Raw genomic sequence first — 26007 nt, 5'->3', positions numbered from 1 at the left:
TTTTTTTTTGAAGAAAATATTTCGGGGTATTACATTGATATTCTTGACTTTGTTGTACTCTTGATTTGATCTTGGGCAAGTTGTTCTTTCAAAATATTTACCGGGTGGCTCTTTTTTGAGTATGAACAATAATCTTCAGAAAATCACCACCTTCATGTTTCTTCTGGTTCAGGATATTATGTACCTAAAATATTTGAGACATGCAAAAATGACTAAGTGTAACTTCCTCTCTTAGTTGCTCTATAGTGCTTTAAAACAGCTTTCACGCGTGTTGAAATGGTGTAGAGTTCACGCGTATGTAAGGATTTGAACACTGGACCAGTAGGTATATTTCCAAGCCTTTAACCATTTCTCTATTACAGCTCATTCAGTCATATCTATCAAATAAATATATTTGATCCTTCTTTGCATTGTGTAGCGTATGGTGTAGAGATAGTGGATCTTGAACTTCTTCCTTCCTTTTCCTTTGACTAGCTCTATGGAGCTTGACGAGCTCCACAACTAGCTCTATTGACCCAAAAATTGACTTCCTCTTGGACTTGGATCGTGGCACTTCTAGCTCCATTGATCCAAAAATTGACTTCCTCTTGGACTTGGATCGTGGCACTTCTAGCTCTTCAAAGCTTAAAATGTTCTCAACAGGATTCAAACTCGTGCCTTCTAACAAAGATAATGCAGCCTTATCCATTGGATCATATACACTCATGTGTATAGTAGAAGCAAATGACTTACAAGAGTCATGACAAAATGTAATCTATAATACAATAATTCGAACCAAACTATTGTCATGACTTGTCTTCCGGGTCTAAACTCTACACACTAAAAATAAAATAGGGGATTTCTAAAATTACAAATTGGCTCATCAAAACTATTACAATTTTATTCCTAACAAAAACATTCTTTGGGACATCACACGGTGGATCCTGCTTGTTCCTTCCTAAAGAAGGAACCGAACCTTCAACGAAATCGTCATCATCAATAGGAGATCGGGACGAAGACGCCACCATCGGTGATACCTTAGCCCTTTTCGCTGCCATAAATAAACCGTGCACAAATGAAGACAAAACCATGCACACAATATACCACAAACTCACAACATACAACATAAACACATATCCAAACTATACAGAATAATTAAAAACCACCATGTTCAGCAACATCTATGCAAACTAATCCGGGAACACAGTTTATATCAACACAGGCACGGGTGGCAGATAATATATGAAACACAGGCACATAATTTATATCAACATACTGAATTAATTAGGGAGAGGTCACTACGTAATGAATTAATTAGTTTACACTCTTCCAACGAGGCATCCCCATTTTTATAATTTAGTTAACACCTAAATTTGAGTATGTCAAAAAAAATGTTTAAAAACATTCTGTAAAGATAAAAAAAAAAATCAAACCAGTGAATTATATTAAATATAAAACGAGAGAAATATATTAACACCTAAATTTGATTAGGTCAAAAAAATGTTTTAAAATGTAAACCCTCACGCTAATTCAACTATACATTGGTGGTAAGTAATATATTACACACGGGCATTCAATTAATATCAACTTGCATATAAATATTCAGACTACACCTATGCACACATCCTACCAAACATTAGCACACATTTAACCACCCCTTTGCACCCAAAAATTAGAATCAAGAAACCCCTCTATAAGTTTGCAGAATTAAAGTAGTCCAAAAAAAAACTTTTAACAAGGGGAAAAAACGCCACAAACAAAAACTTACATGATTTCACCACTATTCATATGAGTGCATCAAGTGTTAAACTATCATGCTAATTGAATTACACATGGATAGCACGCAATATATAATACATTGGCACACAATTTATATCAAATTGTATACAAATATCCACACCATACTTAGGCACACAACCAATCCAACATTGACACATAATTAAATACTAACTAGAACCCAAAAATTCGAATGCAAACCACAAAAAAAAAATACCAAATTTTAACAAGATACAAAAAATCAGAATAAGAACACAAAAGATAAAATACCAGAAATTTAAGAACCACACCTCCATAACTAGTAAAGAGCTATATATTACGACCACTGCTAATATTTACATGCATAAAAAAAAGGCAACCCAATCTTCACAAAAAGTGGTTTAAACAAACAAGCCACAACACACCACCAATGAGAAAGAAAAACCCGAAAAAAAACACACAAAAAAAAACCGTAAAACATAACAGCCACCCGAAACCCCCACCCCCGCGACTTAACCGAAAAAGAAACATCAACAACATTAACACATGCCGGCGACCACATCCCCATCCCCCCGACCCAAAGGCAAGCCATGCAAATCGAAAAACAAGCAGCACCAGAAGCGACGAAAAAAAATGGCAAGAAAATCGCAAAACCCTACCTCGATTTGTCGTCTCCCTAGCCTAACCAGTACGCTGAGGTCGCCGCCCGCCACCACCGATGTCCGCCATTGCTGCACCGTCCGTCAGCACACACGCGAGCACCGGCATAACTTCCTCTACCTCTCCTCAACCTCTTACACACCACCGGAGCCTTCACCAACGCCAAAGAAACAGACTGCACTCACCGTCGACCAACGAACGACGACCGGCGTGAACCCCTGAACCCTCCCCTACGCAAAGAACAACGAAATGACGCCTTCGCCAATACCAATACACGCAAAGTCTGCAATTGGTTCAAAATCTGAAAAGGAAGGTGTAATCAAAATTGATTTCAAAAGTGAAAAGGAAACCAAGAGTTACGGTAATTAAGCCTACCAGCAAAATTAAAACTCTCACCACAATGACAAAAACACCCCTCCTTCCTATTTATACACGCATAAGCTAAAAATAAACACCCAATTAAGAATAATCAACACCATCCAATATCTCAATCTAACGTACGCGATTAATCCTCAAAGTCCTTTATAATATATAGGTCCTCATTGGAATTGGAATACACTTCTATATATATATATATATATATATATATATATATATTAAGGACTAAATGAGGACATATAGTTACGTGAGGACCCTGTGGACTTATCTTATCCTTTGATTTAAATAATTCAATGGTTGTGATTAATTATATGCAATAGATTTAATTTTTTGCGCTCAGCTTGTTGTACATTCGTACTCATTTTGTTGTTCATTTGTTCTTAGTTTGTTGTGCATTTGTTCTCAGTTTGTTGTGCATTTGTTCTTAGTTTTTTGTGCATTCGGTCTCAGTTTGTTGTGGATTCATAGTGCGAATGTTGTGCATTTGGATTATTCCATAGGGTCCTCATCTAATGAAAGGTCCTCACATGATCCGGAACATATATATATATATATATGTGTGTGTGTGTGTGTGTGTGTGTGTGTGTGTATGTGTGAACGTCAGTCTCAAAACCTATGTTGGATATCAAAAGTATATTATGTAGCTTTACGTGTTGGAGTGAGGTTTACTTAACATATTCACTAATGTTTTCAACTTATGTTTTCAGGTATGGAGTAGACCCTATCTCATGAGCGCGATAGTATGCCTGTAGCTTCATCCTTTCCTTTTGGGCTAGTTTGATGTTTCCTATGAGACTATGCTTAGACATTTGAGATGTAATAAACTAGACCACCAGATTTATGTTATTGAGGATTGATTGTGTAGACTCTTGCCTTAGCGTTTAGGTTAGTATGACCTAAGTGTGGCATAACACTCCTTTTGCAGTTGAATCGCTTCCGCTTTGTTTGTTATTACTTGTGATCTTTTAAGCTATTTCTATACCTTTTATTGCCTTGATTAAGTCCTATACCTTTTAATCAACTAGAGTCGGAACTAGTTTCCTTTGATTCAAGAACGAGTCCACAAACCTAAATCTAATGTTCAAGAAAGGAAGATTGATTCGAGTCCACGAATCAATTTGCTAGTCGAGTCCATGACTAGCCACTAATTGAGTCCACAATTAGCCATAAGGTTTGTTACACAAATGTCAAGAAAAGTTTAAGAATTTTATTGAATGAAAGCGTTGATAAAACTACTATGGTTGTGCCCTATTTATAGGTATATGATAAGCGCCAAGAATAGTCGAGTTCTGGGTCAATTATAGGACAATAGTGTGTAGTTTTGTTACCCATTTGTAATCATTTTATGCGTAAAAGACTCGGATGTGATCAAAATTACTAATTCAACTTTATAGTATGTTTTGAAGTCATTCCCACAGGACGGAACGGGATCCGAAGCCGAAAGGAAGCAACAAACGAAGAAGTAGTCGGGCAGGATCCAACCACGAGTGCCCCACGCATGGAGGAGGCGTGGATTGATTTCAGTACGCGTCCACGCCCCCATCCACGCGTAGATGAGACGTGGATCGGGCCATTAAGGGCAACTTTGGGATTTTGACTTTGAATATGCTATTTAAACCCTTCTCCTACATTTGAGAGAAGGGGCCCTAATTTTCCAGATCTGATTTCATTTGTTTTCTCCTCTTTAGGGGAAATCCCTCATTCCCTTAGTTTAGATTGATTCTCCAATGGTAGATTTAGCTAGATGGATGAGAGCAAGATGTAATAGGATTGCTAGATTCAAATGGTAACTCTTCTTTACTCTTATCTAGTTTTTTTTTTTTTGAAACCACTCTTATCTAGTTTAATTTCATTGTTATTTCCTTTTTATCCTTTATTGCTTTTTCTTGTTATTTATTTTGATGTTTGCTTAGTTTAGATGGGGGATTGGTGGCCCCAAAGCTAGTTGAGTGGTTGATTTGTTAAGATATTTCATAAAAATTGTAAGCTTGATGAACTTGGATTCAAATACTTGTGTGGTTGATGTTTGACATGCTTTGTGCCTAGGTGTGGCCACATTAGGTAGCAAATTCTGTGAAAGTGAGTGTGTGCGCGATAGCGGCCTTTCACGAGTCCAACTCATCCGCATCCCCGCCCTCTATCCGGGAGGATGAGGCCCGAGAGGAGTGGTAGACAAGGTGTTCAATGAAATGCCCCAATCGATTGAGAATGTGGGAGTCGGAGTGTGACGTCACTCGGTGATGTGCCATGAACTCCCTAGTCGAGTCCGAATCATGTTGTTTGCAAGCCCAGTGGTAAAGTCGTCCACAGGTGCTAGTCAAGAGTCACAATCCCCGTTTCCCTTTCATAGTTTACCTTATTTAGTTTTAGTACCCCTTTGATCAATGATCTTTTCAATCTTGGCCATTCACGCAACTCTAGCCTCATAACCTCCCAAATGCTAATACGTTACTCAACTCCAATCTACCTTCCTTGAGAACACGACACTCGGGGAGTCTTAACTCTTCGTTCCACCACCCCTTCATTCACCTCACACTAAACTACTCGTTTCAGTATAAGAGCAGCATTGTTATACTAAATATAATGGGAAAAAGAGTCCTAAACCTAATCTAGAAAGCAAGTAAAGATAGTCCTCTTTAGATCCTTTCTTTAGAAAGGAATTTAAGAAATCTTTTCTAAATAAAAACTAGTGTTTTCACTTTCATGCCTAACATTTTAAATTAATGATAGACAAAAATAATAGGGCTGATTTGGGCCTAATTTAATCCTCAAAATCAGTACTTAAACAATTATAAAAAGCCTTGAGTTCTTCTCCATCTTTTGCAAATGGGCTTGACTAGGATTTCCACCATCTTTGAACTTAACCAATGAAGTGTTGCCTTAATTATTTGGACTTGGACCTTGTGATTGACCTAATTGGTACTCTTAATGGATCTTCAGTATGTTGGGCCACATCAGTTGAATATGTAGCATCAAGCGAGACCACATCTCCAAATGCAGCATAATTCTTTTTTTGAGATTGGATCTGCCCAAAATAACCTACACAGCTACTCATCTTCATCAATATCATAGTCAAAAGCAAATGTGAGACAACTCTTGTTTCTTAAGAAGATTATGCACGATCATTTGTGTATCAACACCTAATATGAAGGCTCTGATATTCCTTCTAACATTTTTAAACTCAAAGTAATACCCCACGATTTGTTTATACAAGTTGAAGCATTTTGTTGGCCCAATATTTGCTTTGACACAATCTGCAATAAGTTTCTGATGTGTAGCACTAATGTTTATATTTCCCTTTAGTAACTGTTTTGCAAGAACCGAAGACATGCAATGATTATGTTTTTAATTTCCTCAAATGTCTTAACCACATATCCAACACTTTCCATGTACTTAAGTATCATTCTAGCTTTGCAACCAGTTCTGTTTAAAACTCTCATCCTCTTTGGAATGGAATAACCTTCTTCTGCATTTGCATTTGATTTGGAATGAGAATGTTTAGCACCTGAATTCTTAAATCCTTCTGTACTACAAATGATATGCTTTGTAACTATCATTGCATCCTATGATTTTACTACAGAACTAGACATTGTGTCAAATCCAACTTTTGCAGCATAGTTCTTGTAAAATTCAATGGCAGCTTCCAATGTTTTAAAAGACATTCCAACTAATGGTTTGATCTCATCTTCACAGTGCGGAGTCCATTATTGTGTCATTCCAAGAGATATCGTCAAAGTATAAGCATCGTTGTTGTTACTAGGACTCAAACTAAGGTTGTTTCCAAATTGCAAGTCACTAGAAACTATAACATATAAACATTATGTTATAGTAGTGCTTTTAAACTTTAAAGTGCATGGTTTGAAGGCTTAAGGTGTGTTTATTAAACTATGCACTGCCTTATAGTTCAAAGTGTTAAGATTTTCAACAATAAAGTTTTAAGTGCGTAGATTTAAAGCTTAAGGTGCGTGTTTTTAGTATATAAGGTGCGGATTTTGAAGGCTTAAGGTGCATTAATTTAATGACTTCACTACGAAGTCCTCAATTCGTATACTTAAACTTTTAGGTGCGTAAAGTTATTGTTTAAGGTGCATTTAATGCTTAAGGTGCTCTATGTAAGTGTTATTGAATTTAAGGTGCGTAGTTTGACTTTTATTTTAAGGTGCACGATTTTAATATTTAAGGTGCGCCAAATTAATAACTACACTGACTATCCCTTAATGCGTATACTAAAAGCTTTAGGTGCGTGAAATAACAACTTAAGGTGCGTAGTAGTAATGCTTAAAGTGCGACAATGTATCAGCTATTGGTAGAATTTAAGGTGCGTAGTTTTGTTGTTTAAGGTGTGTGCTTTTAATCCTTAAGGTGCACCAATTTAATGACTACACTGCCAAGCCATCAATGCCTATACTAAAACCTTTAGTTGCGTTAAACGACTCCTTAAGGTGCGTCCATTTAAGAGTTTAGGTGTGCAAATGTAACAAAGATAGAATTTAAGGTTCGTAGATGAAGTGTTTAAGGTGAGTGATTTTAATCCTTAAGGTGCGCCAATTTAAGCCCTTAGGTGCGCCAATGTAACAATGCTAGAATTTAAGGTCTAAATCATCAAAATCTTATATTGAAACCTTAAGGTGCGTATATTTACTACTTAATGTACATATTATTTGTCATTGAAACCTTAAGGTGCGTGATTTTAATCCTTATATTAAAACAACGATAGAAATTGAATTGAATGAAGGAAAAATACCTAGATCGAATTCTTCCATTATTGAACAATTGTCGATGTTCTTTAACTTAGTACCTTGTTTGAATTAGTGATTAAATGATGAATAGAATATATTTTATAGGTAATATTCGAGATCGGAAATCGATTGAGATTAGGAATCCATGGAGAAATTAGAAAAGAGAGACGCGCAGAGATAGTGTCGAAGGAGGTTAGAACAAAAGGACAAAAAAAACCCCTAATTAGCCGTTCACGTTAATTTCTCACTACGAATTCTGTCCGTCAGATCTACACTTAGATTTAACCCCATTTTTTACAGGAGCTATGCTTTGCATGGGAACCCCTATATATATATATATATATATATATATATATATGTAGAAATGGGTTCCCGTGCGGTTGGCTACATCAGGCATGGTTGTGTTGTTAAATTTGAGCCATTGATCTTGCCTAAATCAATGTTTAGGATTAATAATGATTAAAAAAATACGCGGTGATAATTTGGTCTTTTTGCATTTAGGTCAAATTTAAGGTGCGTGATTTTCCTTCTTAAGGTGCGTAGTTTTCTTTCTTAAGGTGCGTGGGTTTTGTGCTTAAGTGAGTGGTTTTTGTACTGTGTGGCTTAAGGTGCGTTAGGTGTTGAAAACTTAAGTGCGTCGATCTAAAACTTTAGGTGTGTGGTTTTCCTTCTTAAGGTGAGTGGTTTTTGTGCTTAAGGTGCGTAAGTTGTTGAAACTTATGGTGCATTGGGCTAAAGCTTTAGGTGCGTGGTTTTCCTTTTAAGGTGCGTTGTTTTCCTTTTTAAAGTGCATAATTTGTATGCTTAAGGTGCGTCAGTTGTTGAAACCTAAGGTGCACCATATATATACACGGAGTACATTTATATATATAGACTTTAGCTCAAATGTGGTCGTCCCTTAACATGCGTTCGGTGTGGTCGCTTAAAAATGGCACTAATAGTGTTAACAAAGGCACCAACAGTGTTAGGAGAATGCACACTAATGAAATGCACAAAAACACCACAAAACGCATAACACACCCAAAACAATCCAACATACCTCCCCACACCTAATTGTGCTTTTTCGAACATTGTATGTTGCATTTATGCATACCTAATGATGCGTTTTTGGTTATGTGTACCTAATGGTGCATTTTTTTTGTGTATTTGTGCATTTTTTTTGTTATGCATTTCCTAACACTTTTGGTGAATATTTGCATACCATATGGGGACGAGGTGTTGTGACCCAACAGACTAAAAATCCATTAAGAGTACCAATTGGCTCAATCACAAGTCCAAGTCCAAACAATTAAGACAACTCTTCATTGGTTGTGTTTAAGTGCTGATTTTGGGGACTCAATTAGGTCCAAATCAGGCCTATTATTTTTTGTCATCATTAATTTAAATTGTTTGGCATATATGAAAGAGAAAATACTAGTTTGTATTTAGAAAAGATTCCTTAGCTTAAATCTTTTTCTAAATAGGACTATATTTACTTGCTTTTTAGATTAGGTCTAGGACTCTTTTTCCCATTGTATTTAGGATTACAATGGTTACCTATACCTGTAAATAGAGCACAACCATAACAGTTTTAAGAAGGCTTTCATTCAATAAAATTCTTAAGTTGTTCTTTACACTTGTGTAAGAAACCTTATGGCTAATTGTAGACTCAATTAGTGGCTAGTCGTGGACTCGACTAGCAAATTGATTTGTGGACACGAATCAATCTTCCTTTCTTCAACTTTAGATTTAAGTTTATGGACTCGTTCATGAATCGAAGGAAACTAGATCCGATTCTAGTTGATTGTAGATTGCATCATCGAGGTACTTGAAGCTACAATGAGATTCTTCTAAGTCTTTTAGAATTCAGGACTATGTGTTTCTCGTAAGGTCTCAGGTATTTCGATCCATCTCTATCCTTACCTTGGGAGCTATCTTGGGATAATACTCCATCTTTATTTGAACCTTGGACAAGGTTCATATCATAAGTTTAGATGTTCTTTGTCTTTGAGTGCACATTTTTCTTTCTTCGGGTGCACATTTTTCCTTCTTCGAGTTTTCATTTTCCTTATTCGAGTGCATATTTTTCCTTCTTTGAGTACATATGTTTTGTCTCAGTGCATAGTTTTTTATGAGGACACAACACAAGTAAATTAAAATATCACTATGTTAGTCCAAAAATATGAAAAAGAAGGTCCTAGAAAGTTCATTGAACCTGATCATCATTGAAATCATGTCATCAAAATCAGATTTGATGTTACATGGGAGAATTAAATAACATTTACTTTAACTTTAATATTTGAAGACTCTTGGTATGTTTTAGACTCTTGGTATTTCATTTCAATTAATAGTGGAGTGTTAGAAAGTGATGTACATGCCTATTTAAAGGCTAAACACAATTAGAATTGAGGATAGACATGGATGAAGTTAAATGAAATCAGGAAATGTTAAGGCATTTTGTGTTCTCTCATGGATTTGAGAGGTGTTTCTTAGACTTACCAAGATAATACCAATCTTGTGGTTCCATCCATTCCTTATCAATAAAAAAAAAAAAAAAAAAAACACAAAAGCAATCCCTAACTAGCCCCAACATTAGCCAATATCCATCTCCAACACCTCAAAACTTAGTTCTTGTTGCTACTGTTTTGTGAGGAAAAGATCCGGTACCCTTTGGATTTCTTTGGAGAATTGATTCTTGAGTTCATCCCCGGAGATCCTTATCAGTTTGGTATCATAGCTTTTGGTTCATTCCTCACATGATAAAGGTCGTGATTCCATACAACAATACATGTTACGCTTTATATTTGCCAAGATTTCCAGCCTGCACTGTTGAAAGAAAAAAATCAATATTTCCTTTTGTTATTTTGATCTTAATTTTTTTGGTAGTATATAACTCACCAATATTTCCTTCTATAAAAAAATTAGGCTGAAATATTTCATACACAAACACAAAAAATTTGTTGAATTCCAACTAGTGTTAGAACAGTTTCTGCCAAAAATTTTCAGCCTGGACAGTTTGAAAGATTAATTTTGGGAAAAATACTTCCACATACATTTTTGTCCTGAAAATTTTTATGGTTGACGTTAACTCATATTTATTGCTAACCATAAAAAAAAATTTGGGTTGAAATATCATCCACAACATCCTAGAAAATTCCTCAAAGTTGCTGTAAAATCTGTCCAGATTTGTTTTGCCATTCCTTGTGTTATTCTGGTTTATTGTTTCATTGTTTCACATCATCCATGGAATCTTTTGAGTTAAACGTACTTCAACAAGGATCACTCACTGTGGAAGAATTTTACAACAAATTAAGAGATTTGATGATCCGAGATGAGATCATTGAACCAGCTGTAATCACCAAGAACATATCTATTTATGGTGTTAGAAAGGAATTGCACAATTGCTTCCTTGCCGGTACAAGTGCTTCCTTAATTTGTTATACCACGCCAAAGAAATTGAAGAGAGATTAAAACAAAAAGAAGTTGAGAGTTTGACTTCTATTTGCTTGTCAAGGATGAGAACTCAAAAGAATTGAGTGAAAAAGAAGAAAAGAATGAGAAAAAAATTGAATACGAGGAAGAAGAATTGTCTTATGAACTTTGTGAGAAAAAGAATGAGGGAGTTGATCATCATTAAAACATAATAAAAGCTAGTTATTTTAGTGAATTCAAGAATCAATTCTCTAAAGATCATTGATATGCATTATTTTCCCTTCTTTCTAGATGTTCTTTGTCTTTAAGTGCACATTTTTCCTTCTTTGGGTACACATTTTTACTTATTCGAGTGCACATTTTCCTTCTTCAAGTGCATATTTTCCCTTCTTTGAGTACATATGTTTTGTCTCAGTGCATAGCTTTCCCTTTGAGTACACATTTTTGTGCCTTTGAGTGCACACTTTGGCCTTTGAGTTCATATTTATGTGCCTTCAAGCGCAATTTTTTGTGCGTTCAAGTGCACAATTATGAGCCAATGTTTAGTATATCTTTTTCCTTCTTTTCAATAATGTATAACTAAATTTCTAATGAAATTTGTGTGATTTACAAACAATTTCTAAGGATAATTGCTTCAATAACACTTAAGTTCAATACTTTTTCTTTTTGGTATCATAAATTGTTTCGATTGCACGTCTTTGTACCTTTGAGTGCGCAATTATGGGCCAGTGTTTATTATATCTTTTGCATTCTTTTCAACAACTAGTATGCTACCCGTGCGATGCACGGACTAAATATTTAAAATATTTAAATTATGTTATGTTGTTAAAAATTATTAATATTATGAAAATGAACAATAAAATTGATATATACAATTTATGTAATACAATTTATAATTTGTCAACACAGTAAACAGAGTATGTTAATATATCTAAATATAATAATACTTCAATACAAACAACAAATAATAATTAGCATTAAAAATGAATAACCTTAATAATAATAATGATAAAAAAACAAATAATTGATAACAATTCTCATCAACTTAAGCATCAATAGATTAAAAAAAACAATTTTGTTTAATATCTCTGTCTATTGCACATTTAATTTAATTTAAATAAATAAATTTATGAATAAATTATATTATCAATAAACAATAGAAAAAACATCATCACTCAATTCTAAATAGCAATAATTATATAATATATGAAATTCTAACAAAATAAATTTAGCTTTTGAAATATAATTATTAAAAATTAGTTTCCTAAAACAAAAATTAAAGAAAATTGAAATATTAATACAAAATCTACTATACTAATAAGAGCGCCAAAGAGACTTAGGCCTAAAATGGGTAGAAAAAATGGCGGTCAAATTATTTAATCAAATGGATGGTTCAGATTAATTATTTAATCAAATAGATGGTCAAGATAATTCAGATTAAAATTATTAATAGAGATTACCTAATTTAACCGTACTTTTATGATTATCCGTTAAGTTTTCCGTTAAATATTCTCTTTTCCGTTAATATTCCGTTAACTTTTAACTTACCCATTAATTTCTATAAGAAAGGTCTTAGGTTCGAACCTCATCTCAATCAAATTTGACATAATTAAGTTTCTCACTCTATTTTACTCTTATTAAATTAAATAAATTAGTAGCTACAACAAAAAATGATACATATGTATATTTTTAATTTAGAATTATGTGTCTACAATACCTTTATTTGAAAAAATTATTCATTATCAAAAAATTAAATTAAATAAGAGAAATAATTTCATTAGTTATATTGTCTTTATTTTCTCTCATGCAAAGATTCTTTACATTCAAATTTATCAATTGATATTCATTACATTGTCCATTATCTTATTTTTACAATATCTTGTAATTAAATATCAAAGTTATAGTACAAAATAATGTTATATATTTATTTACCAAGTATTTTATTAATACTATGAAAAAAAAATTTAAAATAATTTGAAGCTAATTATATTAACTACTTGGGGATTGGTAGACAAAGAGAGTACTCAAATAATAACCCAACAAATTGAAGCGGAATCACTCTATTTTACTCTTATTGAATTAAATAAATTAGTAGTTACACCAAAAAATGATGCATATGTATTTCTTTAATACCATGAAAAAAAATAAAAAAGAATAGTTTGAAACCAATCATATTAACTACTTGGGGGATTTGTTGACAATGAATGTACTCAAATAACCCATAACCCAGCAAATTGAAGCGAGAAACTACATTTTAATATCTTTGGAATACATAATATTTTAAATTTTCAAATTTTTATTAATTTATTTAATCTTTTTTCTTAAACTATGGATTTCTTTATCTACAATAACTCATTCAACAATAACGGTTGAATCAAATGAACCCCAAGCAGAACACCTAAAGGAAAGTTCATAGCTCTTATATCATAATCTCATTGTATAACGTTGTCATCTATGCTACCAACAATAACCGAATTGCAAATAACACACTACCAACAAAAAGGAAGAGAACAAATAGTAAAGATGAAGACAATGACAATGTTACTCAAAAGAGAATTAAGAACACTTAGAAAAATTCAAATTAAAAGTAATATTCATTTAGACTATCATTTTTAGACCAAATATTTAGACTATCGATTTTACAAGGTTGCAAACATTTATTTTAGTAATAATTATAAAGAATTTTCTATATTATCTTGGATTCATATACTTTGAGTTAGATATTTAAATAAAAAAATTCGACATTCAATTACCCATGTATAAACTTCTCCTATATAATCTTGCATTGATATACTTTCAAATATTTATTTAAATATAAACATTGGGCATTAACCCATTCGCGCAATGCGCGTATAAAACTAGTATGCACAATAAAAATTGTTGCTTTAAAAAAAATACAATAAAAGTTCTTATACTAAAAACAGCAGCCCAATCCATTTTAATCTATTCAAATATATAACCCAACACACAGCCTAAGACCTAAGCCCAATACTCAAGCCCAAACCCGACCATATAAAAACAAAAACTAACCCTAGGCTAAAACTGATCTCTGTTGGCCTCCATCGCTCTGCCCCCTCTTTGTGAATAACCAAGCTAAAGATTCTAACTCAGTTCACTACAATTTCCTTCACTTCTTCGACAATCTCACACGCATTTCTTGGATCTGTGTAAGAAATTAGTCTGGAAACAGACTACTTTCAACATGCACTCACATTTTAGTACACATTGTCGACTCTCTCCACAAAATAAACGGAAGGATGACAGGATATCAAGAAGACTCTCCAGCATCTGCCTCTCCCCCTCTCGTGATTCCGTCTCCGAGCTCATTCGTTTACATCGTCTCCTGTTCTCTGTGTAATCAGGTTTTTGGCTACGGTTCTCCCTCTCCCGGTGAGTGTCCTCTCATATATGTATTTTGATTGATAGTCTCAACTCTTAGTACTGATTTCTCTTACCTCTCTGGCTATTTGTGATGAATATGATAAGTTGTAGCAAAAAGGGGTAGTGGCAGGAATTCGAGACCTCGACTTCGAGAGGTTCGAGGGGTGGTTCGAGAGATCGAAAGATTCGAAGGGAAGGGAATTCAGTGAAGCCTTCGAGAGATAGTGACGAAACGGTGTCGTTTTAAGAGGTGACCGTTATCATTAAATCAAAACGGTGTCGTCCGAAGCTGAGTCGTTAAGCCATGATCCGACGACGTCGTTTGGGAATTGTCAACAACCAAATCGGTTTGGACAACTCAGAATCCGGAAGCCGTTAGTGGGGATTTTCTTAGCTGTAGCGTTGGTTGTTTTAATATATATACAACTTGTACTATTCCTTTGGGGATTATCCACAATTTTATGAATGAAATTATTCTCTTTCTTCTCTAAAATTTCTCTCACTTCTCTCCTCCCTTCTCTATTCCTTCTTCACCCTTTCTACAAAACCTTAAGTCTGTGACATTTGGTATCAGAGCCCTCATGGCCACCATTGATGAACGTTTGGCTAGATTGGAAGCTCAGGTGCTGGAGTTGGGTAACCAACAAACTACAAGTTAGCAAGGCATGGAGGACTCGGTCCATGAGCTCAAAGGCAGTATGGAAGCCTGGAAAAATTAGATTATAGAGCTGCTAAGGCTGAACAGACCGTCCCCCCTGTCATGGAGCCATCATCAGTACAGGGTAGAGCCTACACACACCCTCCCACTCCTAAGGAAGGGGGCTCTGTTCCTAGCAGAAGGCCTGGTAAGGAACCGGTGGACGATGAACATCCTAAGGTCCACAAGGTTATGGATGATGATGAGGGCCTTGGGGAAAACATCCATGCTTTTCCAGCTGGTTCGTGAGGTGATGACAGAGGTTGGGCTCCTAGGAGAGCTAATCTGGATGCTAGACAGCTCAACCCTAACCAAGGAGGAGATCAGCTTGTGAGGTATAAACAAGAATTCCCTACCTTTGACTATGAACACCCTAGGTTGTGGGTAGCAAGATGTGAAAGGTTCTTTATACTTGCTAGGATCTCTAGGGATGAAATGTTGAATGTGCTGTGTGTTAATTTAAGTGGAAAGGTGGGAGTATGGTTTGAAGGGTATCTCAATGGGTTGAGAGTAGGATTTCAGTGGGCAGATTTGCAAGAGCTGTGTGCAAAAGATTTTGTGAAAATAATGCTGATGTCATGGAAGATTTTTCAAATTTCAAGCAATGGGGAAATGTTGTGGACTTTGCTAATAAGTTTGAGGAGTATAGAGGGCTGTTTTTGCAAGTTTACCCTTACTTAACTGAGCGATACTTTGTAGACAGTTTCATAGTGAGACTGAAGCAACAGGTTAGGTGTTTTGTAAGAACATCTGGACCTGGAAATGTGGAGGATGCAATATGGCTTGCTAGACAGTATGAGAAGGGTTTAAAGACCAGTGAATTTCATAAACCAAGCTCCACTCAAAAGCCTTCCCCCTTTGTCCCCAGATACCAACAACTCAAGCCTTACTCACCAAGAACCCTTGAGCCTTCTAAACCCCAAAACAACCTAAACCTACCCAGAACTACAGCCTCAAACACCCTCCAGTCCAATGTCCCTCCAAAGTGGGATTGTATATCAGTATATCATCAAAGAAGACCAATACTGTTTTTCTAATCAGATGCTTAAATACAGAGTTCATAAGTGCCTGAAATGTAGCTGGGGCATTAGTTAAACCAAAAGGCATTACCCTGAACTCATACAATCCTTGGTGTGCCTTAAAAGCTGTCTTATGCTCCTCCCCTTCCTTCATTCTAACCTGGTGATACCCCGCTCTCAAATCCAATTTAGTAAAAACCCTTGCATTAGCCAATTCTGAAAATAAATCTTCAACTAAGGGTATGGGGAATTTGTTTTTGATAGTTATACCATTCAATGCTCTGTAGTCATTGTAGAACCTCCATGTGTTGTCCTTTTTAGGCACCAACAACACTGGGGAAGCAAATGGAGATGTGCTGTGGGAGATGATTCCTACTGCCAACATTTCATCCACCATCTTCTCTATGGTATTTTTCTGCATGAAAGAGTACCTATAAGGCTTGAAATTTGCAGGCTTAGCTCCTGGAATCAATGGAACTTCATGGTCAAAAGGTCTCTTAGGGGGTAGTGCTTTAGGCACCTCAAATAGTTCCTTAAACTCTTGTAGGATATCAGCTAGCTCTGCCTGATGTGTATTTGTCTCACAATTTTGGGGGCTACCTTGAGTAGCATTAGTTGAGCCTTGTATCCAGTATCTTTGTACCCCTTCTTTTTTCCACCTTTTGACCTCTCTCTTAGAAGCTTGCTGCAAGGTGATCTCCTTAGTCATTCCCTTCAGCATCACCTTCCTGTCATCTTTATGAAATGATATACCAGGTGGTCTAGTATGCAATTGGATTGGGGCAAGGATGTCAATCTAATCCATTCCCAAGACCATGTCACATCCTCCTAACTTAAGGACTCTAAAATCGTTTTCAAACATTTCATTCTGCACCTGCCACTTCAGTCCACTACAAATAGAGTCACAATTCAGTTTGTTCCCATTAGCTACTGTCACCACAAGAGAATTAGCCTTTTCAGGTGTAATCCTCATCTGGATAAGCAACTTAGGGTCAATGAAATTGTGTGTGCTCCCACTGTCCACCAAAATGGTGATTGCCTGCTTGCTAATAGTTCCAATTAGTTTGATGGTGTTCATTCCTTCTCCCCCAATAACAGCACATAGAGTCACTTCCACTTCTTCTGTCTCCACCTCATTTTCAGCATCTAGTCTCTCCAACAGGTCCTCACTGATCCCCTCTTCGTGATCCTGAGTCTCAGCCCCTTCAATGATGTTGAAGGTTGGACCCTTACACTTGTGACCAGGGTTCCAGGGTTCAAAACACCTGAAACACTTGTTTTGCTCCTTGAGCTGGTTTTTTAATCTGGTAATGTCAGGGTTTCTTGCATTGGACTAGAGGGTGTTTGAGGCTGTAGTTCTGGGTAGGTTTAGGTTGTTTTGGGGTTTAGAAGGCTCAAGGGTTCTTGGTGAGTAAGGCTTGGGTGTTTGAGGCTGTAGTTCTGGGTAGGTTTAGGTTGTTTTGGTATATATATATGTATATATATATATGTATATGTATATATATATATATATATATGTATATATATACATATATATATATAATATTGGGGAAATGATGCTTTTAGCCCCTCAATTGTTTTACTTTTAAAAATTTAGCCCTTGTCAATTGATTTGAACAAATCTCATCCTTTAATCGTTTATGGGCATGTTTGGTTGTTAGCGGATCCGCTAATTTTTGGTGGATTTGACCATCTTTAACGGTTTGACCAAGTCAAACCGCTAAAAATGGTGTTTGGTTATCAGCGGTTTGGAGCAGCGGTTTGCTCCAAACCGCTGAAAATGAAAACGCTGCAATATGCAGCGTTTTCACTCAGCATTTTGGGAAAAGGTTTTCCTTTTCCCAAAACACCCTTGTATATTAACAAAAAAGGAATAAGGTTCAAATAGGCCACCGAACTACACACGAAACTGCAATTAGGCCATCAAACTCAAAAACAATGCAATTGGGTCCCTGAACTACACAAATTCATGCAAATTAACCCAAAGTGACTTGTTGACTTGATCTTCCAGTTACCAACTTTTAAAATAATATTTTAAAATAGTTTTAAATTAATTAATTAATTAAAATTAAAATTAAAAAAAAACATGAACAAGTCAATTGGGTCCTTTTTAAAATTTTTAATTTTAAATTTAATTTTAATTAATTAATTAATTTAAAATTATTTTAAAATATTATTTTTAAAGTTGGTAACCGGAACATCAAGTCAAACAAGTCACTTTGGGTTAATTTGTATGAATTTGTGTAGTTCAGGGACCCAATTGCATTGTTTTTGAGTTTGATGGCCTAATTGCAGTTTCGTGTGTAGTTCAGTGGCTTATTTGACCCTTATTCCAAAAAAAAATTCACTTAACTGCGCCAATTTGGCTAACTGGCCCAAGCCATATAAATATATAAGTATATATATGTTTAATTTGGAGCGCAAAACTAAGGGGGGCCGGTTCGTTTTTTTTTTAAAAGTTTTTTTATCTTTTACTAAATCCTAAAAAATTATTATTATTATTATTATTATTATTATTATTATTATTATAAAATAAAATATATGTATACCCTTTTGGTCATTTTACATGTTAACCGCTAATTTAAACAGCTAATTTTACCAAACATCTTTTTACAAATCGCTAATACAATCCGCTGGTCAAACCCGCTAATATAATCCGCTATTTGGTAACCGCTAACACAATCCGCTACCGCTAACCGCTGATAACCAAACAAGCCCATATAATGCATGCACTACATTTGGTCCCTCATGTTATATAATTAAAATTGTTTTTAATAATTTATTTTTCATGAGGTTATAATTGTCCAATTCTTTCAACCATTTAACTTTCTTCTCCTTCTTCTTTAATGTACGCCATGAAGGTAACTCACTTCTCAAACAAATACTCCGTACATATTTAAGCACTGTAAAAGAAATTGAAGGGGCTAGGATATTCTACCTTGTCGAAAACCAAGAAGATTGTGTGAGGTTGCCAATACAACAACTGATAAGAAGGCTAGAAGAAGTAGCCATTGGAACAGAAAAACTTTGCCAGTAGCGCCATTGGAGAATGAATGACAAGTCCTTCACTAAGGTAAATAGGTAATGCCCTTCACTCCTTCAGTATGTAATTAGACTAAGGTAAATAGGTAATGCCAAGTCCTTCACTAATCACATGAAAAATATTACTCCGCAAAGAAGGAGAAGAAAGGAAGAAGGAGGAGAAAGTTAAATGGTTGAAAGGATTGGATAATTATAACCTCATAAAAAATACATTATTAAAAACAATTCTAATTATATAACATTAGGGACCAAATGTGGTGCATTATGAACAATTAAAGAATTAGATTTGTTCAAATCAATTGACAAGGGTTAAATATATAAAAGTAAAACAACTGAGGGGTTAAAACGTCATTTTTCCTAAAATATTTATATTTTAGAAGGTGACTATTTGTGACTAGCAATTGCGTATTAGCATTTTCCTTTGGCAGGATAATTTTTTTATTGACTGGATAATGATAAATTCTCCATTTTAGCTTCTTCTTTCTGCTCTCTCTAGATTTCGTCACTCTACTCTCTTTCTTTCAATTTGTAGGAATTGTTCTCGTTGACCGGAGGTATATCACAAATTTGATTTCATGGATGCGGATTATTGGATGGCAGCCCAGGCACAGCGCGGCGGTGCCGTCCTAGCCGCGCCGGATGCCAACGGAGCTGCGGAGACAGAGGATTGGCGAACTCAGCTTCAAACTGATTCCCGTGAAAGGATCGTGAACAAGATGTAGCGTTCCTCACATGTCTTCATCTTTTTTTTCTTCTTACCTAGTAATATCTGATCATAATTTTCAATTTTCAATTTTCAATTGTGTTCCGTCAGCGTGATGATACTGGCTTCCGATTTGGACTCCAGTTTCCAACTTTTCTTTGCTGAGAATGCATATAATGTTTCTATGCTGATTTATATTCTATGCCTTATTGAAACCGTTTCAAAACGATCTAACTTTATATTACTGCTACTCTTGATTCTATGTCTTTCATGGCCTACAGTGATTGATAAGTCATATGTGTGAAACTATATAGCCGTATGACCACATTTCGGGGGTTATTTATTCAATCAAGTGATATGCATTCTTGTCCTTGGTAACTTTTAATTTTTAATTAGTTAATTAAGATCATAATTGCACTTCTTTTAGCTTTATCATACATCCAATTTGAATTTCTTTTGTGCTTGGAGTTTGTGCAATTTGCATAATTTAAATATTTATATTCATCCTTCTTTTTTTAGTTTTTGCAATCCTGATCTTTACTCTTGAATATCACAATTTGTGTTCAAGTACTGAGCATAGATATATAATCATTGACATACCTGGAAAATATATGGTTGCTATTTAGCAATATTCATGTTTTCAAGCTTTTTATTTTTCAAGTTGTTATTGGAAAGTATTTAACTGCATATGCATTAGGCATATCCTGTAGACTGTAGTAATGAAATTCTACACCCTTCTTTTGTTGAAATACATGTCTAAGACATTGGTATTTATGCACTTCCTGCTCACATAGCTATGTGTGCCTCACTTGTCAGGATGTAAAGTTACAGTTTAAAGAATGTATATTTACTCCCAAAGGCAATAAATTTTTCAGTGATGAGCATTTATCACAGTCATGACTCATCATGAACATCCATTCCATAAATCACCATTTTTTGTGAGTCAAAGCATGTGATATAATTATGCCCGAAGGTAGAAAAGGATGCACAATTTATTTTATTAAAACTTGCAATCTTCTAGCACCAAAAATAGTATTCTTGACTCTTGAATATAACATTAATAGCACTTTGAAATTTTTTTGGGGTAGATCTGAAATATTCCCACCACAAAGAATAATCTTATATATTTCACCAGGAGCACCTTTAGGTTAGTTTTATTGATATCAGCTTTGATGAGAAGATGCATGCCCAACACTAAGCAGTAATTTTTGTTTTTTTGGGCAATATTGCTGTCTTATGATGGCTTTGAAACATATTCTCTGGTAAGATTGGGTGGCATTGCTCTATTTTCTATGCTGATTTAAATGAATGTTTATTATGGCTATAGAATGGAGACTTTAAAGAGGCATCTTCCACACTCTGGAGAAGAAGGGCTTCAGGAACTTAGGAAAATTGCAATGAAGTTTGAGGAAAAGATTTACATTGCTGCTACAAGTCCGGTGTGTATATGATGCATGTTTTTACTATTTCTCCAATATGATAATTACTATAAGGGGGTGTTTCGTTCAAGTTATATAACATAACCAAGGGAATGTGAGATTTGGAATGTCACATTCCCATGTTTGGTTCAAGTTATCTTGCTTTTCCAAGGGAATATAACATTCCCTAAGGAATGCAACATTCCCTCCACATTGGATTTTGAAGGGAATGTGATTACCTTACATCTCTTAGGTTTTGTAAGATTCCCATGCATAATTTCTATTTTTGCCCTTTTAATTCTAATTAGTATGAAGTATATGTTTTATGTTAGATTATTATTCGTATCATATTTAATAATTTTTATGATTATATATTTTATTTTATTTCTTATTACGTCATGTTAACTTATAAAGTAATTTTATTTATCGAGTTCAAGCTCTTAGCTAATTATTTTTAAATCATGTACTTATTTATTTATATTAATTTTAATTTTGAAATTTATTGAAATACACAAAAATATGTTAATGTGTGTGTTTGACTTTTGTACATTTCATCATGTATCTTGATGATCTATACATGTAATAAGATTTTTAAGTTTTTTTTTTAAATTTTTATTTTTATTTTTTTAATTTTTAATTATTTTTAATTTTTTATTTTTCTCTCAACTAAATGCTTGTTGCAGTCAGATTATCTAATGAAGATATCTTTAAAGATGTTGTCTATGGAGCGTGGAGATTGGCGGACTCAGCTTCAACCTGAATCTCGACAAAGGATCGTCAACAAGATGTAATTTTTCTGATACTTCTCTATCTTTCCCACACATCACATGCATGTAGTATCTTCTTCAGAAATTGAAACTTTTGAATATGATTTTGGAGCTTGTTGGTTTTGGTTTGCAAATTGAATGCTAATGTTCAACTTTGCTGAGAATGCCTTGTATACCTTCTGGAATTCTTTTACATTTATAGTGATTCTGGTGATTTGTTGTCAGTCTTATTCGTAGTGTCTGAAAAGGTGCTACTTTTATATCACCACTGCACTTATAATGATATTGATAAGCATAGAAAATGTATAAGTTGGATATTGGATATTGGTCTTTGGTAATGATTTGAAATGCTTTTCTTGTAAGTAGGATATTATTTCCATCTTTATTACACTGACGGATATTTATATTTACTCTGATGGCTATAGAATGGAAACTTTAAAGAGGCATCTTCCCTTCTCAGGACCAGAAGGGCTTCAAGAGATTAAAAAAATTGCAGTGAGGTTTGAGGAAAAGATTTATTCTGCTGCTTCAAGTCAGGTGTGAATGTGATGTGCAATTATCATTATTTCTCCAATGTTTTTTTTAAGTATATGCAAAATTGTGTATGATAATTATGTCATTTGTTAACTTTTCTGCTTTTACTATCAGAATGTGCTTTGGCTGATCTATGCTTATAAGGCCTTAGTGACCTTTTCCTTCTCAACCTAATTTCATTGCAGTCTGATTATCTGCGCAAAATATCTTTGAAGATGTTGTCTATGGAGACAAAATCACAAAATCCCATTGCCAATTCTTTGCAACCTGACAATGCAAGTAGTAGTCAGGATCCTCAAGGCTAAGGTAATGTAACAGATGTTCATGCACTTCTATTCTGTTTTGACAATTTGTTTTTCCTAACTTTTGAAATAGAGATATTTACCCTTAAGTCAAATAAAAGTGGATGGAATATTTTAACCAAAAATAGTGGTTCAAGGTGGATGGAATATGCATGTGTGTAAGTCGACTTACAAAAGTGGTTGACTGCAATGTATTTCTCGGGGCACAACACTTTGACTCATCTATTGAATTATCTGTGGACTGTGGATGCTTTAGCCAAGAGGACAGTTTCATTTAAAACTATTTTTACTGCTACCCTACTAACTAATGAGCTGGAAGGTAACACATGTTAAAGAGAAGATTGATAAATTATAATCCAGGTGCAAGGAAGAAACCAATCTGTAGTTCAGTTTGATAGCCTACCAAGAAATGGGGTGGTAAATTGATGGAGGCTGCTGCGAAATATTAGTAGAACCTTATTGATTAATGTTGGGAAGAAACCTGTACAATGTGCTGAAATGAATACCAAAGGAAATTGTGTGTAAATGTGAATCCTAAGATAGAGACAGTTTAATATACTAGAAATCTGATGTTATATGTCATGGTAGATGCACATCAACAATGTACCAATGGAGCTAACATTTTTTTCCTAGATTTTCATAAATAGAAGGTCAATGGTTGAAATCATTTTTTTTTGTGTAAATATTGTCTTGTAGTGTCAATATTTGAAAGGTAATGATCAGTTGGTGTACTATGAGCTGGGGTCACCTAGCAAAGTGAGTGAGCTGAGCCCTGTGCTGATGTTAGCAAGGGATTGCCACCTCTATAAACCAGCTTCATACGGCCCAAGTTAGATTCATCACATGATTGTTCTAACTTCTAAGCTACACTCATCAAAATCCTGCCATATTTATCTCAATTTATGGCGTTGAATTATGATGAATTTGGCATACGACTTTGATGAATCTGGTCCTATGATTTGGTGAATTTGTTGTAATGTTACCTGACTACATCAGCCTGTCTCTCACCTTTCAAGGTGAGCCCAAGCTCATAATATAATTTTGCTTTACTGGATGGCACTCACAGACTATTAAGAATAACAGTTGGTGAGTTACTAATGTTGCTTAAGAACCCTTGGACGGGTATTTGACTGTTTGAACACCGAACATAGGATTCCTTCTCTCTCATTTCTTGTTCTTCTATTTTTGGGATATGATATCAGTTTGTTGGACAAAACTTCTTTTTATTGACTATTAGAACCTGGCCTGTTGAATGTTATATTGCAATATGTAAATTTTAGTCATATTTTCTAATGATTTTTCTTGTATTTTTTTTTTATAAAATTTCTCTAGGCATTTCATTAGCCTTGCACGATCAGGTATACTATGCAGCTTCCTCAACCCACTTGATCTTTTCCTCTTTCAGTTATATGTGACATTTTAAGGTCTTCAACTTTGCTTGTCCTGCCTTTGTTTGCAGCGGAGTGTTGTCTGATTCCATATGGACAAAATTCACGAAACAGTTATTCAGAATAGCACAATGTGGACCACTGGACAGCCTTGGATTGCTGATAAGTAAGAAGTTCAGAGTTAGGGTCTTGGTTCTGGATTGGTGCAACTTACTGTGTTATAATTGGTGTAGGGAAAGTGACTCTGCCTTAGATCAAGTGCTGTGCTTGAAATGTTTGTACTATTACTGTGCTTGAAAATGTTTGTACTATTACTGTACTTGAAACTGATAGTTTTTTTGTCCTTTTTAAAAGAAGTGTGATAGGCTCCTTTTTAAAAGAAGTGTGATAGGCTCTCCACAAGTGTACGGAGGAGTTGAAAATAATTGTTGATATTGATTGCTTTCCCTCTAGAGGTGTCAAATGGGCGGAAAAAGACAGAAATGTAACTGCATGGCATTCTATTGATAAAAATGTAAACGAATCTAATAATTGACAAAAATGTGAAAAATTAAGCTGGGACATGCGTTTTAGTGTAGAGAAGTATTTCCAATTGCGTTTTTTTTTTTAAATCCAAAATACTGTATTTGAACACATGTGCTACTTGTGTTTGAAGTATAAAATACTGTAGACGCATCCACTATTTGTGTTTTAGGCATACGATACTACGCCCCCAAGGGTTGCGTTCCACGTATCATACGAGGAACGCATCTCCTAGATGCGTTTTACTCCCCGGCACTGGCGACACGCCGGTATGCGACGAACGCATATCCTAGATGCGTTGCGACACCCGAACTCCGGCATTAATTGAATGCATTTCCCAGCTGCGTTTTATTCCACTTCCGCTATTTTATATTTATAGTTTTAATTAGTATGAAGTTTCAAGTTGTTAGTTGAATAGTTTAAACATATTATAGTTCATGAATTAGATAAGTGTTTGAGCAAACCTTATAGGAATTTAAATTTGTTGTCAATTATTAACAAGACATATATGGGATTGGTTTTAACAAATTTCAAAGTATGTCAACTTCGTTTTTCATGCATTTCTACATGATAAATGGTTTAAGTTTTTATTTGAGATTTATTGAAATGATAGTATTGTTTTATGAGGTTCAAGTGCGCATTATAAAGACAATTTATGTCGGTAAACACATTTAAAATTATCTTCTATTTATTTTTAATTCAATTATTAACCTAGCATTGGAGTATAGTTTCTACAAATTTGGAATATATGCCTAAAAAAATATAAAAACATGAACAAGAAATAAATGATACAATTCCCTTGGAAGGAGTTGCGAGTATGTGCAATATAAATGCATATATTAATTTTCATTTTCGGAAATTACAAAAATATAGTTCAAATCACATTGACACTTGTCAATATGTGAATAAACTAATCGTCTACTGAACTGAATACATAATAAATTTTCATTTCTGAAAATTTCAAATAGAAATATATTACATTTTCTATTTCCGGAAATAAATAAATTACGAAATAAATATATAAAAACGATAGGGGCACAATCCACCTGGAGTTTGGCATTGTTTTCTTCAAAGGATATTTACTCCATAAAATGAAAAATTGCGACCAAGATGATGTGTTGCAACGCACCATCATTCCCCATTGTAACAAATTACATTCGCGAGTTTTAATTGAAACACTTTAGACTTTTGTTGCACAAGCAAAACTTTCTGGGAATATATATATATATATATATATATATATATAGTGGTTGAGATTGCCCAAACGAGAGGTATTTGGGCATATTGAAGTAGAAAAATTATGTTTTGTTGA

General features: G+C 34.6%; 1 protein-coding gene across 2 annotated transcripts; it reads left to right on the top strand.

The window, feature by feature from the left end:
- The first annotated feature begins 19486 nt into the window (after positions 1–19486).
- On the top strand, positions 19487–24625 carry LOC116025658. 2 transcript variants are annotated; one of them, XM_031266974.1, is made up of 7 exons: positions 19487–19779; positions 21092–21203; positions 21896–21969; positions 22375–22486; positions 22669–22789; positions 24118–24143; positions 24245–24625. In XM_031266974.1, exons 1-5 carry the CDS (start codon positions 19637–19639, stop codon positions 22786–22788), a joined length of 561 nt encoding a protein of 186 aa, XP_031122834.1. In that variant the 5' UTR covers positions 19487–19636; the 3' UTR covers position 22789; positions 24118–24143; positions 24245–24625. The 2 variants fall into 2 exon arrangements, with proteins under 2 accessions (XP_031122834.1, XP_031122833.1); XM_031266973.1 differs by having other exon boundaries at positions 19491–19779; positions 21866–21969.
- The last annotated feature ends 1382 nt before the right edge of the window (positions 24626–26007 follow it).

The sequence above is a fragment of the Ipomoea triloba genome, chromosome 7 (assembly GCF_003576645.1).
Source record: "Ipomoea triloba cultivar NCNSP0323 chromosome 7, ASM357664v1".
Classification (NCBI taxonomy): domain Eukaryota; kingdom Viridiplantae; phylum Streptophyta; class Magnoliopsida; order Solanales; family Convolvulaceae; genus Ipomoea; species Ipomoea triloba.
The sequence above is the reverse complement of the archived record's forward strand: the minus strand, read 5'-3'. Positions and strand labels throughout refer to the sequence as shown.

What these genes read in the sequence shown, in the direction of transcription:
- LOC116025658 (XM_031266973.1), top strand. Translation starts at nt 19,637, where the DNA reads ATGGATGCGGATTATTGGATGGCAGCCCAGGCACAGCGCGGCGGTGCC. An exon ending in CAAAGGATCGTCAACAAGAT is followed by an intron (nt 21,970 to 22,374) that starts GTAATTTTTCTG and finishes TGATGGCTATAG; the next exon opens with AATGGAAACTTTAAAGAGGC. An exon ending in ATTCTGCTGCTTCAAGTCAG is followed by an intron (nt 22,487 to 22,668) that starts GTGTGAATGTGA and finishes ATTTCATTGCAG; the next exon opens with TCTGATTATCTGCGCAAAAT.